This window comes from Musca autumnalis, unplaced genomic scaffold (genome assembly GCF_047663935.1).
Source record: "Musca autumnalis isolate F117 unplaced genomic scaffold, ASM4766393v1 scaffold_1, whole genome shotgun sequence".
Lineage (NCBI taxonomy): Eukaryota > Metazoa > Arthropoda > Insecta > Diptera > Muscidae > Musca > Musca autumnalis.
In genome coordinates, this window is record NW_027411644.1 from 215,983,703 (window position 1) to 216,000,066 (window position 16,364).

The following is a 16,364-nucleotide window of genomic DNA, read 5'->3' on the forward strand; positions in this document are numbered from 1 at the left end:
CAATTACGATGATAAAAGTTTTTTCATGGGCAAGTCCATACTTCTTGAGAAAACAGCCCGAAGTGTGTAAAAACTCCCTATGGTCTATATCGGTCCATTCCTTTAAGTACCTCCTCCGCAAAACTTTTGAACTTTAATCCTAATCCACATTTTTGTCGGCTCATACGCGCAAAATTTTGAAACCCCCTAAATACATACATACCTGCGCCGCATAGTTTACTACAGACCTGCCTATTGCTTTATCTCTTTGTCTGCACTCCAAATGCTACATGATCTTGTCGCAAATATTGTGGCTTGCACGGACGACTCAAACATGCCATCGAACATTACACCCAGCATCTTGAGGTAGTTAGGGGTCGTAATCAGGGATACCATCGACTAACATGTTAAGGGGGAGCCTCATTTCAGTCGTCCAGGTGGTGAACTGTGTGGCAATGGATTAGCGGCGGATATTTTCATATTCTTCAGATGGAAGAACTGCCCTATGTAGATATTTAACCTATCACATAGGTAATCGGTGATTGGACCCGATCCAAGATCGTACAATCATCAACATACATTTTGGAAAGATAGAGGTTAAGCAGTTCGGGAGATATAACCCTGCATTGTGGAAATGTTTTCCTGTTTTTCTGTCTACTTACAAACTTACTTAGTTGGCCCATTAAAGAACATTTGTTCCATAAGCCGAACTAAGAAAAGATCTCCAATTCTCTCTGTTTGTTGCTTCGCTTTTGGAATACCGTGTCTTTCCATCCCTTTTTTCCACTTGTTCGCTCCATTGAAGCCTTGGCCTGCCAGTTATGCGTGTACCGCCATGTGGCCCGTACTTAAACGCCTTTTTAGCGGGTTCATCATCGCTCATTGTTATGATATGGCCTAGCTAATGCAATCATTGCATCTTGGTACGTTTATCTATACTGATGTCTTTGTATAGCCGATACAACTCGTGGTTCATACGACGTCGATATTTACCGTCAAAGAAGATTGGCCCGTAGATTTATCAAAGAATTTTTCTCTTAAACACACCAAGCACTGCCTTATTTGCGTGCGCAAGTACCCGGGCTACAGAATCATACATTAGCACGGGTAGTATCAGTGTTTTTTTCTTAAGTGTTCGGCGAGATGTGGCTTTGTTTTTAAGCTGCATACTTTAGCCAAAGTAGTAATATATACTTCTTCTTATTTCCCAAATGATGTTGTTTGTTATGGTTATGGCGGTGGCGAAGTAGACAAAGTCTTTAACTACATCAAAATTATATGAACCAACTTCCACAGTTGGTCCGAGTTCTATGTACGCATTGAGCGTCTTTATCATCAGCTTGGTCTTATCGCTGTTTACTGTCAGACCTACTTTAAAAGATTCTTCTTCAACCTTCTTAAAGGTACTTCTTTTACCGATCGACCCATGATGTCAATGTCATCGGCATAAGCAAGTAACATATGACTGTATATATTGTGCCACTTCTTTTGACCTTCGCATCTCTTATAACCTTTTCCAGCAGGATGTTGAACAAGTCACACGAAAGGCTGTCTCCTTGTCAGAAACCTCTTTTGGTACAAAATTCTTCGGAGAGATTCTTTCCCATTTTAACTGAAGATCTTGTGGCAGCTAGAGTCATTTCACAAAGCCGAATGAGATTTGCGGGGATACCAAATTCAGACATGGCTTGGAATACCTTTGAACGTAGCGGGCTGTCGAAGGCTGCTTTATAAACGAAAAAAGGTGATAGGTGTCGATCTGCATCTCTTGGTCTTCTCCAGGATTTGCCGCAGGGTAAATATCTGGTCAATGGTGGACTTGCCAGGTCTAAAACCGCATTGGTAAGATCCAATTATTTCGTTGACCATGGGCTTTACTCGTTCGCACAATATCACTATCTTGTAGGCCATAAGGAGAAGACTTATGCCCCTATAGTTGGAGCATAAAGTCTTATCTCCGTTCTTATGGACAGGACACAGGATGCTCAGGTTCCAATTGTCGAGTGCGTATTGTTCCTGCCAGATGGCCCTAACTAGGTGATGCACATACTTTATCAGAGTGTCGCCTCCGGTTTTGAACAGCTCGGCTGGAATGTTATCGGTTCCCCCTGTCTTTTTATTCTTGAGGCGGTTTTTTGCTGTCTTCACCTCTTCTTAGCCGGACACTATCAGTACCATCATCTCGGATCGGGTGTGTGTGTTATCTTCCTCGCCTTCGGTACTATTGGATACCAAATGTTTGAAAAAATGCTCTTTCCATATTTATCTATCTATCTATCTATCTATCTGTATCTGTTACCAATTTAACTTGCTGATCTCTACAGGAGGATGTACCTGTACCAAAGCCACGAGTTTGATGTTTCACTCTTTCTCCTCTCTCCTTTCTCCCAATACCTCTCTCGTGTGATACGCGTTGCTACTGATTGTAGAGTATGCCGCATTTTTCACTTCGGTATCAGCACGACACTCCTGGTCATACCATGGCTTCCTTGGTGGTGGTCTCTGGTATTCAAGTATGAATTTTGCGACTGTTTGCATGGAGTGGGCAATACTTTGTCATTGTGCTGGTATGTTATCGGGACGAGGAGGAGTGTTTTGATTAAGCAATTGGTCCAGTTAAGTGGAATATGCTATGGCTGTCTGTTATGATTGCAGTTTACCGATGTCTAACTTCTGTGTTGTGTCTCGTCGTACTTTATTTGCTACGGTTAATCGCGTACTGCAACAAGGTGTTGTTCCAGGTCTACGTCAATGCCGTTCTTTGGCATTGTTAAAGTTACGAAGTTCTTCGGCAATTCACACACACACGACCCGAAAGCGACGAAAGATCACACAAAAGAGAGCAAATGTTTGATTTGTTTTGTTTTGCCGCATGCGTACGTACAACCTTACTAACACACTGTCAAAATTTTCCAATATTCAGAATTTTGTGTGCTCTCTTCTTGGTCGGCGTGGTCTACGTTTGCTCCTCGGAACGAACGATCGTACATCCAACACACTTGAAGACTGCCTTCCATCTATTACAACGTGATCAACGTGATTTCTTGTGAATATCGAGATGCTTAAGGGGTCGATTATGGATAGCAACCCAACTCCAGTTGCGTTGCCGACCACAAATTTAATACAATTAAATTAATAGCCAAAGGCTCAAAACACAGGTATTGAATGAATTTGACAAAAATGTATGTCGTTCCACTTATTTTAATTGTATGATTTTCTGAGTTGAGTTGCTATCCATAATCGACCCCTAAATCTGGTACTGTTAACCACCATGTTTTTTGCCGTTGCGAATTCTACCAGACTCATCGCATTGTCGGATGTTTCACTGGGGAGACTGAATTTTCCTACTGTTGGGACAAAGATATCTTTGGTCTGTTCGTCCTTGTCTTCAGTGAAAGAATTTTTCTTTGGTGCGTACTGTAGTAAGTCTTTCATTCGCTGGGTGAAGCTGGAGACCATATGATTGAACCTCCGACAAAAATCGGTCAAATTTAAACCCAAATTTATCGGTAGGACTTAACGACAACTTTATTTTGGTTGCTAACTACCTACCAATTTCATTAATTACCGAAATTACAATTATTTTAATTTGTCCGATTGTTGTCGGTAATCAAAAAATGCGTTAGGGAATCCCACTACTTTAGTGAGATTCTCCAACACATTTTTTCAGTTACCGACAAAAATCAATAAAATTAAAATGCTTATAGTTTCGGCAATTAACCATGTTTGTCGGTAAGTTAGCGACGAATAAAAAGTAGTCGTAAAGTTTTACCGATGTTTTATTTGAATTTTTCATTTGCGTTTTAATTTTAACGATTTTTGTCGGTAACTCAAAAAATGAATTAAAGGATCCCACTACAAATAAGTTAATACCTTTCTAACATATTGAAATATAAAACAACAACATATTAATATTGAAAATTTAAATAAATTTTATTAAATATTCTTTGGTAATGATTCATTATTATGGTAAAAACGTCAGGATCCAAAATGTTTATCAATAAATACATACCATAGCATCAACAGATGTTATTACGTATATTAAAACGGTTTGCTTTAAATTATTGGATTGCCAATAGTTCCAATCATTGGCTTATTTGAATCTGAAATAATGAAACACACAGAGATAAATTTAAATTGTTACAACTTAGTATAGATTCAAAACTTCCTCTCATTTGTTCTGTATTTCTGAATTTTAAGCTGTAGTTTTTGCAATCAATCGGCGTCCTCGTACGGAAAATACCGCTGCATGCCATGACCTCAGATACCTTTTATGAAAATATAAGAAATTTAATTGACATCCATTAATTACATTTTAATTGTGTGTTTGAAATGCTTTGCTGTACAATAGTAAGGCAATCTATATTTGAGAATAAATTTAGAATCACTTTTATTATGCAATACTTTCGAGATGTTAAGAAGGAATTTGATAACCTACTTAATTTCTATAAATACCCCACAAACTGCACAGTTAATCCTGTCGCTACGAATTGGGTTATGTGACCCAGCATAACGTTGTTTTCCATACCAAAACAGCGTTATGTCAAGTCCCCACAGCTTTCACATTGAAATGCAGGGCCATCTCACACGACAGAACGTAAGAGATTTCCGCCCAGACATCCTAGACGTCTATAGAAACAGGTCTGAAACACGGACTTACTCAAGAGATGAACCAAGCTGTCAGGGTTAACGGTCTTAACTATTGAGTATAACCCATTTACATCCAAGGCCCTCGTCCTACCTGAAATTTTATTTATAATGTAAAACAAAGTTTTGAGGCATCTGACCACGGTTTTAATTACTCTCGTATCCCCGAAAGAGGTGTAGTAATAAATCCAAAGATTTTAATACGAAAGTGAAAGGGCGAAGCATGACTTTGTCGCGTTCAGTCGGGCTCGAAATCAACATCTCAAAAACTAAGTCCATGCCGGGAGGCTATTGAGCGGACTCTGATTCACACATCCGCATTGACGATGTTGACATCGAATGGGTTGTTGTTGTTGTAACAGTGTTTTTGTTATGTTTATTTGTTCGTTCCTCTGTTCAATCTGGCTCTGGGTCTATCTCCAGTTCCAGAAAAGTGGCTGATTCGATGGGATGTAGCCACAGATCCACTGGAGTTAGATGGGTATGTTTGGCGAGGCAGTTAAAAAGGTGTTGTGTGTCGTGCGGGCCCATGCCGCATACTGGGCATATGTCTTGCACGGCGCAATCGATTTCCGGCCAATACGAATTTAGGCGTCTGCAATATCCCGAGCGTAGTTGAGCCAAAACTACTCTGGTTTGTCGTGACAGCTGACGCTCCTCAGCTGCGATAGATGAAGGATGTACTCCGAGTACTTTATTCACACTATAATTGCTTAAGGCCTTGGCAACTGCGTCCGTGTGAATGCTATTCAATCCTGCTTGATATGCTTGTTGATCTAGGGGTTCTCTCCTGTATCGTTGGACCTCTCCCTCTAGAGCATGGATATCCTTCCTGATCTCCCTGAATGGGCCGGGCCTACCCACAAGATGGTGATTGGGATGGCTCACACGATAACATCCAAGCAGTTACTGCAACGAAAGCATATCATTGTGTTGCTTTACAGGAAGAATTTTTGCCTCCTCATGTAGATGGTCCACTGAAGATTTGAGGAGGCACCCTGTCGCTGTTCTCAGGGCGGCATTCTGGCAAGTTTGAATCTTTTCCAGTTCGAATCACACAATCTCGGAGACCAGACTGGAGCCGCATAGCTTACCACAGACAGACCTATCGCGTTATACGTGGCCAACAAGGTTTCTTTATCTGCACCCCAAGTGCTGCCGGCCAGGGACTTAAGGACCTTGTTCCTACTTTTCAACTTGTCGCAGATAGCTGTGGCGTGTGCGTACGACGTGAATGTAGTGTCGAATGTGACCCCTAAAATTTTAGGGCAGTTCGTGGTCGGAATTCTGCTACCGTCGACCACGACATTCAACTCACGTCCAAACTGCGCTGTCCATGTGGTGAACAGAGTGGCTGTCGATTTTGTGGGGGAAATCTGCATATTCCTCGAATGGAAAAAGGTGGTAAGATCGGTTACATAGTTGTTCAGACTCTCACAGATGTCATCAGGATAGGTACTCGACGTCAGGATCGTGCAATCATCCGCATACGTCACGATCTCAATGCAGTCTGGAGGGGGTGGAATACAGGAGAGGTAGAGGTTCCGGAGATATCACTTCACCTTGGGGAACTCCCTGTTTCACTCTACGGGGTTTGGACTTCTTATTCCTGAATTCCACGTACGACTGGCGTCCACACATATAGTTGACTATCCAACGTCTTCTCAATGTCCTCAAACAGCGTGGAGTGTCTGACTGTACTTCGAATGGGTGGACAAATTCAATTACCTTGGTAGCCAAATAACGATAAAGTTGGAGCTGAAAAGACATCAACTTTCGATTTAAAAAAGCAAAAGGCTGCTTTCCGCAAGCTTCAGCCTATTTGGAGATGCCGACAAATCTCAAAACACACGAAGCTTCGTATATATAATTCCAATATTAAATCTGTCCTCTTTTACGGATGCGAAACCTGGAAACGCACGATTCAATAAACGCCCGTCTGCAAAACTTCACAAATACATAAATGTCTGCGGCAATGAAAGTCAACAGATTGGACGTAAGTATAAATGGCTAGAAAAGGTGGCTGGATCATTCGATAGGTTGCAGAATTTGAGACGCAACAAGTAAATTAACGATAATTTGTCGACAACACCAGAGTCAGTCAGAGGGCGAAGAGAAGAGTATTAAGTCTCATCACCACAGTTTCCAATGGTTGAAGTTGCAAATGCCAATTGAAACGCCTAATCATCCAAAACCTTTATCATTATGATTTAAGTTATTACAAGCTTAAGTCAAAATACCGATAGAAAAAGGAAGTCTATAACTGCAACTCATCAAGAATATACCTGCCGTTCTTTCCACTTGCTTTCCTGAATACAACATAATTTTGTAGCTTGAATTAAGCAACCCGGTCTGAAAATGTTACCAAAACATTGAAAATAATTTTCAAATATTTAATTGTAATTTTTTGGTATAGCAGCATTTTTTTCTTGGCTATTTTTTCCTTCAATTTTTCTTTCTGTAAACCGGGAAGAGGGTAATGCAATAAATTCTTAAAACCACAATGGCATCTACAGGTACGAAAGCAAAGCAAATTATATCAATTACTTCTTTTTTTCAATCTTGTTTTTCTTGTTTTCTTCCTTTAAGGTCCGGGTCCGGTGTATGCTCTACCACCAACAATAGGCTATGAAAATCATGATCAACGTAAGAATCGTATGCCTCAGTACTCCTTTGGTGGAAGGACAAAATTAATTAATAAGAACCAAGTACCGGGCCCTGGTTTAAATGTATCGGGGTTAACACGTTATGGACCGGCCAGAACATATGCCTATAGTATAGGGCCAAGGACATTTATGAAAGGTTTGTGGAACAACGAAGAAAATGTATTCTTTATTTAAAACACTTCAATTGCAGATTCAAAAAATATTGGACCTGGCCCAGCGAATTACGATTTGAACAAGTCACCCTATGTAAATACGACTAGTCCACCATCGTATTCGATTGGTCGCCGTACCATGTTGGCAAATAAAAACATATGTCCCGGACCCAATGCTTATGGTATTAGTGTTAATATGGTTAGACCAGCTGCTCCAGCATTTAGCATGTAGGTTTCTTATAAGGTCAACTTTGTGATTTCAATAACCGAACCTTTTGTTTCGTTTTTTTTTAGTGGAATGCGTACCGGCTTGAAAGCCAAAAGTCTCTCACCTGGACCAGCAAATTACAGCCCAAGCACTTTGAAAACTTATTTACCCAAAGCACCGGAATATTCATTGGCCCCACGTACCTTCCTAAATGCCAAGCTGTTTGGACCTGCAGCAAATGCCTATGACTGTATGAATTTTAAACCTGGAAAGACCCCACCCAACTATTCATTTGGTGTTCGTCATTCACCAAAGGCGCCACCAATGATTGTTGCCTGTGATAATATGTAAAAGGACGACGAGAGTAGAACAAAGGTTGGATTATTACACCCGAGAGTTTACATTGAGCAGAATGGATCAAATAGTTAAGGATAAAATGCATCAAAATTTTAAAATTATTTATAAAATAACAAGTAAATTTAATGTAAAATCAAAAATTTTGGCTTTATTTGTTGTCCTATACCAAAGGATCCACGGAAAATCGGGCAGATTATCGGCGTTCTGAAAGCTTTCATTAGGAGTTAGCTTGGACGAAAACCATTTCAGTCAATTTGGGAATTGATTTAGCCTTGTACGTTCGTTTGTCTAGCTGAATTATTATTGCATCCTCTCTGAACCAAAGCGTAGATTTTTTTAAAGAATTTTTATTGCATCCTTCCTGAACAAAACCGTGTATTTTTATACCCTCAGCCTTTAGGCTAGAAAGGGTATATACACTTTCATACGGGCAAAATGTGCCTCATCGAAATAATGGTTTTAGACCCCAAGTATGTTTGGACGAAATGTGTTTCAGACAATTTGGAGTTGATTTAGCCATGTCCGTCCGTCCGTCTGTCTGTCTGGCAGGCTGGTGCGTACGATAACTCTCGAACGGATCAATCGATTCGTTTCAAATTTTGGCTTTCGTAATATTTTGCCCAAACTTAGTTTAAGTTCGAAGATGGGTTATATCGGTCCACTCCTTCCGGTACCTCCCCCACAAAAGTTCAAAAATTTTCAGAAAATTTGTGCGCACGATAACTCTTGAAGGGAGTAACCAATTTGGCCCGTACTTTGTACATCGTGGATTTTCTACCAGACTTAAATGAGGTTCCAATATGGACTCAATCGGTCCACTCCTTCGGGTACCTCCCACACAAAATTTCGGAAAAGTTCAGTTTAGGACCTGCTTTCGAATCACTTTGATTTTTGTTGAAGCGATTTGCATTCGCTACCTCCATTTCGACGTAAAAAGTTATTTCAGGGGCAAGTCCATATTTCCTGAGAAAATAGCCTGAAAGATGCAAAAAGCCCCTTGACACCGTGTGTAGTGGTTGGAGCGTAAGATAACTCTCGAACGGATCTGCCACTTCGGTCCAAAATGTGGCCTTCGTAATATTTTGTGTAAACTTAGTTTAAGTTCGATGATAAGCCATATCTTTCCACTCCATCAGGTACCTCCCTCACAAAAGTTCAAAAATGTTCGGAAAAATTGTGCGCACGATAACTCTTGAAGAGAGTCACCGATGTAATCCATACTCTGCACATCCTATTATATCTACCAGACATAGATCAGGTTCAAATATGGACTATATTTGTCTACTCCTTCTGGTACCTCCCACACAAAATTTCGCAAAAGTTCACTTTAAGACCTGCTCTCGAATCACTTTGATTTTTGTTGAAGCGATTTGCATTCGCTACCTCCATTATGACGGTAAAAGTTATTTTAGGGGCAAGTCCATATTTTTTGGGAAAACAGCCCGAAAGCTGTAAAAAACCCTATGCCACGATAACTCTCGAACTGTTCAACCGATTTGGTCCAACATTTGGTCTTCGTCATATTTTATCCAAACTTAGTTTCATGGAGCAATACAGGACCACAACATCCGGTACTTCTCCCCCAATAAAATGTCACTAAAATGCTAGGACGATATCACTTGAATTGGTCAACCAATTTGGTCCAAACTTTGGTTCTCCTAATATTTTGTCAAAATTTAGTTTAACTTCTAAAATGGGCCATATCGGTCTTCCCTAAGGATACCTCCCCCACATTGCATTATCCCTGAATTGAAGCGTGGATTTTTTAAAGAATTTTTATTGCATCATCCCTGAATTGAAGCGTGGATTTTTTAAAGAATTTTTATTGCATCATCCCTGAATTGAAGCGTGGATTTTTTAAAGAATTTTTATTGCATCATCCCTGAATTGAAGCGTGGATTTTTTAAAGAATTTTTATTGCATCATCCCTGAATTGAAGCGTGGATTTTTTAAAGAATTTTTATTGCATCATCCCTGAATTGAAGCGTGGATTTTTTAAAGAATTTTTATTTCCTCCTCAATGAGACGAAGCGTAGATTTTTTAAAGAATTTTTATTGCATCATCCCTGAATTGAAGCGTGGATTTTTTAAAGAATTTTTATTGCATCATCCCTGAATTGAAGCGTGGATTTTTTAAAGAATTTTTATTGCATCACCCCTGAATTGAAGCGTGGATTTTTTAAAGAATTTTTATTGCATCATCCCTGAATTGAAGCGTGGATTTTTTAAAGAATTTTTATTGCATCATCCCTGAATTGAAGCGTGGATTTTTTAAAGAATTTTTATTGCATCATCCCTGAATTGAAGCGTGGATTTTTTAAAGAATTTTTATTGCATCATCCCTGAATTGAAGCGTGGATTTTTTAAAGAATTTTTATTGCATCATCCCTGAATTGAAGCGTGGATTTTTTAAAGAATTTTTATTGCATCATCCCTGAATTGAAGCGTGGATTTTTTAAAGAATTTTTATTGCATCATCCCTGAATTGAAGCGTGGATTTTTTAAAGAATTTTTATTGCATCATCCCTGAATTGAAGCGTGGATTTTTTAAAGAATTTTTATTGCATCATCCCTGAATTGAAGCGTGGATTTTTTAAAGAATTTTTATTGCATCATCCCTGAATTGAAGCGTGGATTTTTTAAAGAATTTTTATTGCATCATCCCTGAATTGAAGCGTGGATTTTTTAAAGAATTTTTATTGCATCATCCCTGAATTGAAGCGTGGATTTTTTAAAGAATTTTTATTGCATCATCCCTGAATTGAAGCGTGGATTTTTTAAAGAATTTTTATTGCATCATCCCTGAATTGAAGCGTGGATTTTTTAAAGAATTTTTATTGCATCATCCCTGAATTGAAGCGTGGATTTTTTAAAGAATTTTTATTGCATCATCCCTGAATTGAAGCGTGGATTTTTTAAACAATTTTTATTGCATCATCCCTGAATTGAAGCGTGGATTTTTTAAAGAATTTTTATTGCATCATCCCTGAATTGAAGCGTGGATTTTTTAAAGAATTTTTATTGCATCATCCCTGAATTGAAGCGTGGATTTTTTAAAGAATTTTTATTGCATCATCCCTGAATTGAAGCGTGGATTTTTTAAAGAATTTTTATTGCATCATCCCTGAATTGAAGCGTGGATTTTTTAAAGAATTTTTATTGCATCATCCCTGAATTGAAGCGTGGATTTTTTAAAGAATTTTTATTGCATCATCCCTGAATTGAAGCGTGGATTTTTTAAAGAATTTTTATTGCATCATCCCTGAATTGAAGCGTGGATTTTTTAAAGAATTTTTATTTCCTCCTCAATGAGACGAAGCGTAGATTTTTTAAAGAATTTTTATTGCATCATCCCTGAATTGAAGCGTGGATTTTTTAAAGAATTTTTATTGCATCATCCCTGAATTGAAGCGTGGATTTTTTAAAGAATTTTTATTGCATCATCCCTGAATTGAAGCGTGGATTTTTTAAAGAATTTTTATTGCATCATCCCTGAATTGAAGCGTGGATTTTTTAAAGAATTTTTATTGCCACATCCCTGAATTGAAGCGTGGATTTTTTAAAGAATTTTTATTGCATCATCCCTGAATTGAAGCGTGGATTTTTAAAGAATTTTTATTGCATCATCCCTGAATTGAAGCGTGGATTTTTTAAAGAATTTTTATTTCCTCCTCAATGAGACGAAGCGTAGATTTTTTAAAGAATTTTTATTGCATCATCCCTGAATTGAAGCGTGGATTTTTTAAAGAATTTTTATTTCCTCCTCAATGAGACGAAGCGTAGATTTTTTAAAGAATTTTTATTGCATCATCCCTGAATTGAAGCGTGGATTTTTTAAAGAATTTTTATTGCATCATCCCTGAATTGAAGCGTGGATTTTTTAAAGAATTTTTATTGCATCATCCCTGAATTGAAGCGTGGATTTTTTAAAGAATTTTTATTGCATCATCCCTGAATTGAAGCGTGGATTTTTTAAAGAATTTTTATTGCCACATCCCTGAATTGAAGCGTGGATTTTTTAAAGAATTTTTATTGCATCATCCCTGAATTGAAGCGTGGATTTTTTAAAGAATTTTTATTGCATCATCCCTGAATTGAAGCGTGGATTTTTTAAAGAATTTTTATTTCCTCCTCAATGAGACGAAGCGTAGATTTTTTAAAGAATTTTTATTGCATCATCCCTGAATTGAAGCGTGGATTTTTTAAAGAATTTTTATTGCATCATCCCTGAATTGAAGCGTGGATTTTTTAAAGAATTTTTATTGCATCATCCCTGAATTGAAGCGTGGATTTTTTAAAGAATTTTTATTTCCTCCTCAATGAGACGAAGCGTAGATTTTTTAAAGAATTTTTATTGCATCATCCCTGAATTGAAGCGTGGATTTTTTAAAGAATTTTTATTGCATCATCCCTGAATTGAAGCGTGGATTTTTTAAAGAATTTTTATTGCCACATCCCTGAATTGAAGCGTGGATTTTTTAAAGAATTTTTATTGCATCACCCCTGAATTGAAGCGTGGACTTTTTAAAGAATTTTTATTGCCACATCCCTGAATTGAAGCGTGGATTTTTTAAAGAATTTTTATTGCATCATCCCTGAATTGAAGCGTGGATTTTTTAAAGAATTTTTATTGCATCATCCCTGAATTGAAGCGTGGATTTTTTAAAGAATTTTTATTTCCTCCTCAATGAGACGAAGCGTAGATTTTTTAAAGAATTTTTATTGCATCATCCCTGAATTGAAGCGTGGATTTTTTAAAGAATTTTTATTTCCTCCTCAATGAGACGAAGCGTAGATTTTTTAAAGAATTTTTATTGCATCATCCCTGAATTGAAGCGTGGATTTTTTAAAGAATTTTTATTGCATCATCCCTGAATTGAAGCGTGGATTTTTTAAAGAATTTTTATTTCCTCCTCAATGAGACGAAGCGTAGATTTTTTAAAGAATTTTTATTGCATCATCCCTGAATTGAAGCGTGGATTTTTTAAAGAATTTTTATTGCATCATCCCTGAATTGAAGCGTGGATTTTTTAAAGAATTTTTATTGCCACATCCCTGAATTGAAGCGTGGATTTTTTAAAGAATTTTTATTGCATCACCCCTGAATTGAAGCGTGGACTTTTTAAAGAATTTTTATTGCCACATCCCTGAATTGAAGCGTGGATTTTTTAAAGAATTTTTATTGCATCATCCCTGAATTGAAGCGTGGATTTTTTAAAGAATTTTTATTGCATCATCCCTGAATTGAAGCGTGGATTTTTTAAAGAATTTTTATTGCATCATCCATGAATTGAAGCGTGGATTTTTTAAAGAATTTTTATTGCCACATCCCTGAATTGAAGCGTGGATTTTTTAAAGAATTTTTATTGCATCATCCCTGAATTGAAGCGTGGATTTTTTAAAGAATTTTTATTGCATCATCCCTGAATTGAAGCGTGGATTTTTTAAAGAATTTTTATTTCCTCCTCAATGAGACGAAGCGTAGATTTTTTAAAGAATTTTTATTGCATCATCCCTGAATTGAAGCGTGGATTTTTTAAAGAATTTTTATTGCATCATCCCTGAATTGAAGCGTGGATTTTTTAAAGAATTTTTATTGCATCATCCCTGAATTGAAGCGTGGATTTTTTAAAGAATTTTTATTTCCTCCTCAATGAGACGAAGCGTAGATTTTTTTAAAGAATTTTTATTGCATCATCCCTGAATTGAAGCGTGGATTTTTTAAAGAATTTTTATTGCATCATCCCTGAATTGAAGCGTGGATTTTTTAAAGAATTTTTATTGCCACATCCCTGAATTGAAGCGTGGATTTTTTAAAGAATTTTTATTGCATCATCCCTGAATTGAAGCGTGGATTTTTTAAAGAATTTTTATTGCATCACCCCTGAATTGAAGCGTGGATTTTTTAAAGAATTTTTATTGCATCATCCCTGAATTGAAGCGTGGATTTTTTAAAGAATTTTTATTGCATCATCCCTGAATTGAAGCGTGGATTTTTTAAAGAATTTTTATTGCATCATCCCTGAATTGAAGCGTGGATTTTTTAAAGAATTTTTATTGCATCATCCCTGAATTGAAGCGTGGATTTTTTAAAGAATTTTTATTGCATCATCCCTGAATTGAAGCGTGGATTTTTTAAAGAATTTTTATTGCATCATCCCTGAATTGAAGCGTGGATTTTTTAAAGAATTTTTATTGCATCATCCCTGAATTGAAGCGTGGATTTTTTAAAGAATTTTTATTGCATCATCCCTGAATTGAAGCGTGGATTTTTTAAAGAATTTTTATTGCATCATCCCTGAATTGAAGCGTGGATTTTTTAAAGAATTTTTATTGCATCATCCCTGAATTGAAGCGTGGATTTTTTAAAGAATTTTTATTGCATCATCCCTGAATTGAAGCGTGGATTTTTTAAAGAATTTTTATTGCATCATCCCTGAATTGAAGCGTGGATTTTTTAAAGAATTTTTATTGCATCATCCCTGAATTGAAGCGTGGATTTTTTAAAGAATTTTTATTGCATCATCCCTGAATTGAAGCGTGGATTTTTTAAAGAATTTTTATTGCATCATCCCTGAATTGAAGCGTGGATTTTTTAAAGAATTTTTATTGCATCATCCCTGAATTGAAGCGTGGATTTTTTAAAGAATTTTTATTGCATCATCCCTGAATTGAAGCGTGGATTTTTTAAAGAATTTTTATTGCATCATCCCTGAATTGAAGCGTGGATTTTTTAAAGAATTTTTATTGCATCATCCCTGAATTGAAGCGTGGATTTTTTAAAGAATTTTTATTGCATCATCCCTGAATTGAAGCGTGGATTTTTTAAAGAATTTTTATTGCATCATCCCTGAATTGAAGCGTGGATTTTTTAAAGAATTTTTATTGCATCATCCCTGAATTGAAGCGTGGATTTTTTAAAGAATTTTTATTTCCTCCTCAATGAGACGAAGCGTAGATTTTTTAAAGAATTTTTATTGCATCATCCCTGAATTGAAGCGTGGATTTTTTAAAGAATTTTTATTGCATCATCCCTGAATTGAAGCGTGGATTTTTTAAAGAATTTTTATTGCATCATCCCTGAATTGAAGCGTGGATTTTTTAAAGAATTTTTATTGCATCATCCCTGAATTGAAGCGTGGATTTTTTAAAGAATTTTTATTGCCACATCCCTGAATTGAAGCGTGGATTTTTTAAAGAATTTTTATTGCATCATCCCTGAATTGAAGCGTGGATTTTTAAAGAATTTTTATTGCATCATCCCTGAATTGAAGCGTGGATTTTTTAAAGAATTTTTATTTCCTCCTCAATGAGACGAAGCGTAGATTTTTTAAAGAATTTTTATTGCATCATCCCTGAATTGAAGCGTGGATTTTTTAAAGAATTTTTATTTCCTCCTCAATGAGACGAAGCGTAGATTTTTTAAAGAATTTTTATTGCATCATCCCTGAATTGAAGCGTGGATTTTTTAAAGAATTTTTATTGCATCATCCCTGAATTGAAGCGTGGATTTTTTAAAGAATTTTTATTGCATCATCCCTGAATTGAAGCGTGGATTTTTTAAAGAATTTTTATTGCATCATCCCTGAATTGAAGCGTGGATTTTTTAAAGAATTTTTATTGCCACATCCCTGAATTGAAGCGTGGATTTTTTAAAGAATTTTTATTGCATCATCCCTGAATTGAAGCGTGGATTTTTTAAAGAATTTTTATTGCATCATCCCTGAATTGAAGCGTGGATTTTTTAAAGAATTTTTATTTCCTCCTCAATGAGACGAAGCGTAGATTTTTTAAAGAATTTTTATTGCATCATCCCTGAATTGAAGCGTGGATTTTTTAAAGAATTTTTATTGCATCATCCCTGAATTGAAGCGTGGATTTTTTAAAGAATTTTTATTGCATCATCCCTGAATTGAAGCGTGGATTTTTTAAAGAATTTTTATTTCCTCCTCAATGAGACGAAGCGTAGATTTTTTAAAGAATTTTTATTGCATCATCCCTGAATTGAAGCGTGGATTTTTTAAAGAATTTTTATTGCATCATCCCTGAATTGAAGCGTGGATTTTTTAAAGAATTTTTATTGCCACATCCCTGAATTGAAGCGTGGATTTTTTAAAGAATTTTTATTGCATCATCCCTGAATTGAAGCGTGGATTTTTTAAAGAATTTTTATTGCATCACCCCTGAATTGAAGCGTGGACTTTTTAAAGAATTTTTATTGCCACATCCCTGAATTGAAGCGTGGATTTTTTAAAGAATTTTTATTGCATCATCCCTGAATTGAAGCGTGGATTTTTTAAAGAATTTTTATTGCATCATCCCTGAATTGAAGCGTGGATTTTTTAAAGAATTTTT

The 16,364-nt window shown here is 36.5% G+C and overlaps 2 protein-coding genes across 2 annotated transcripts in view; one reads left to right on the forward strand and one right to left on the reverse strand.

Annotated features, from left to right (window-relative positions):
* Nucleotides 1-3,887: 3,887 nt before the first annotated feature.
* The window catches only part of Prp4k (Pre-mRNA processing factor 4 kinase), a 39,629-nt gene continuing 27,152 nt past the window's right edge, over nt 3,888-16,364 (reverse strand). Inside the window, exon 13 of the transcript XR_012408982.1 lies at nt 3,888-4,247. The gene's annotated coding sequence lies outside the window, so the exon portion shown is untranslated. The remainder of the gene's footprint in view (nt 4,248-16,364) is intronic.
* Nucleotides 6,977-8,149, forward strand: LOC141389086 (ciliary microtubule associated protein 1A-like). The gene is made up of 4 exons (XM_073960135.1): nt 6,977-7,142; nt 7,216-7,428; nt 7,483-7,672; nt 7,739-8,149. The coding sequence occupies exons 1-4, from the start codon at nt 7,130-7,132 to the stop codon at nt 8,001-8,003; spliced, it is 681 nt and encodes a 226-aa protein (XP_073816236.1). The 5' UTR covers nt 6,977-7,129; the 3' UTR covers nt 8,004-8,149.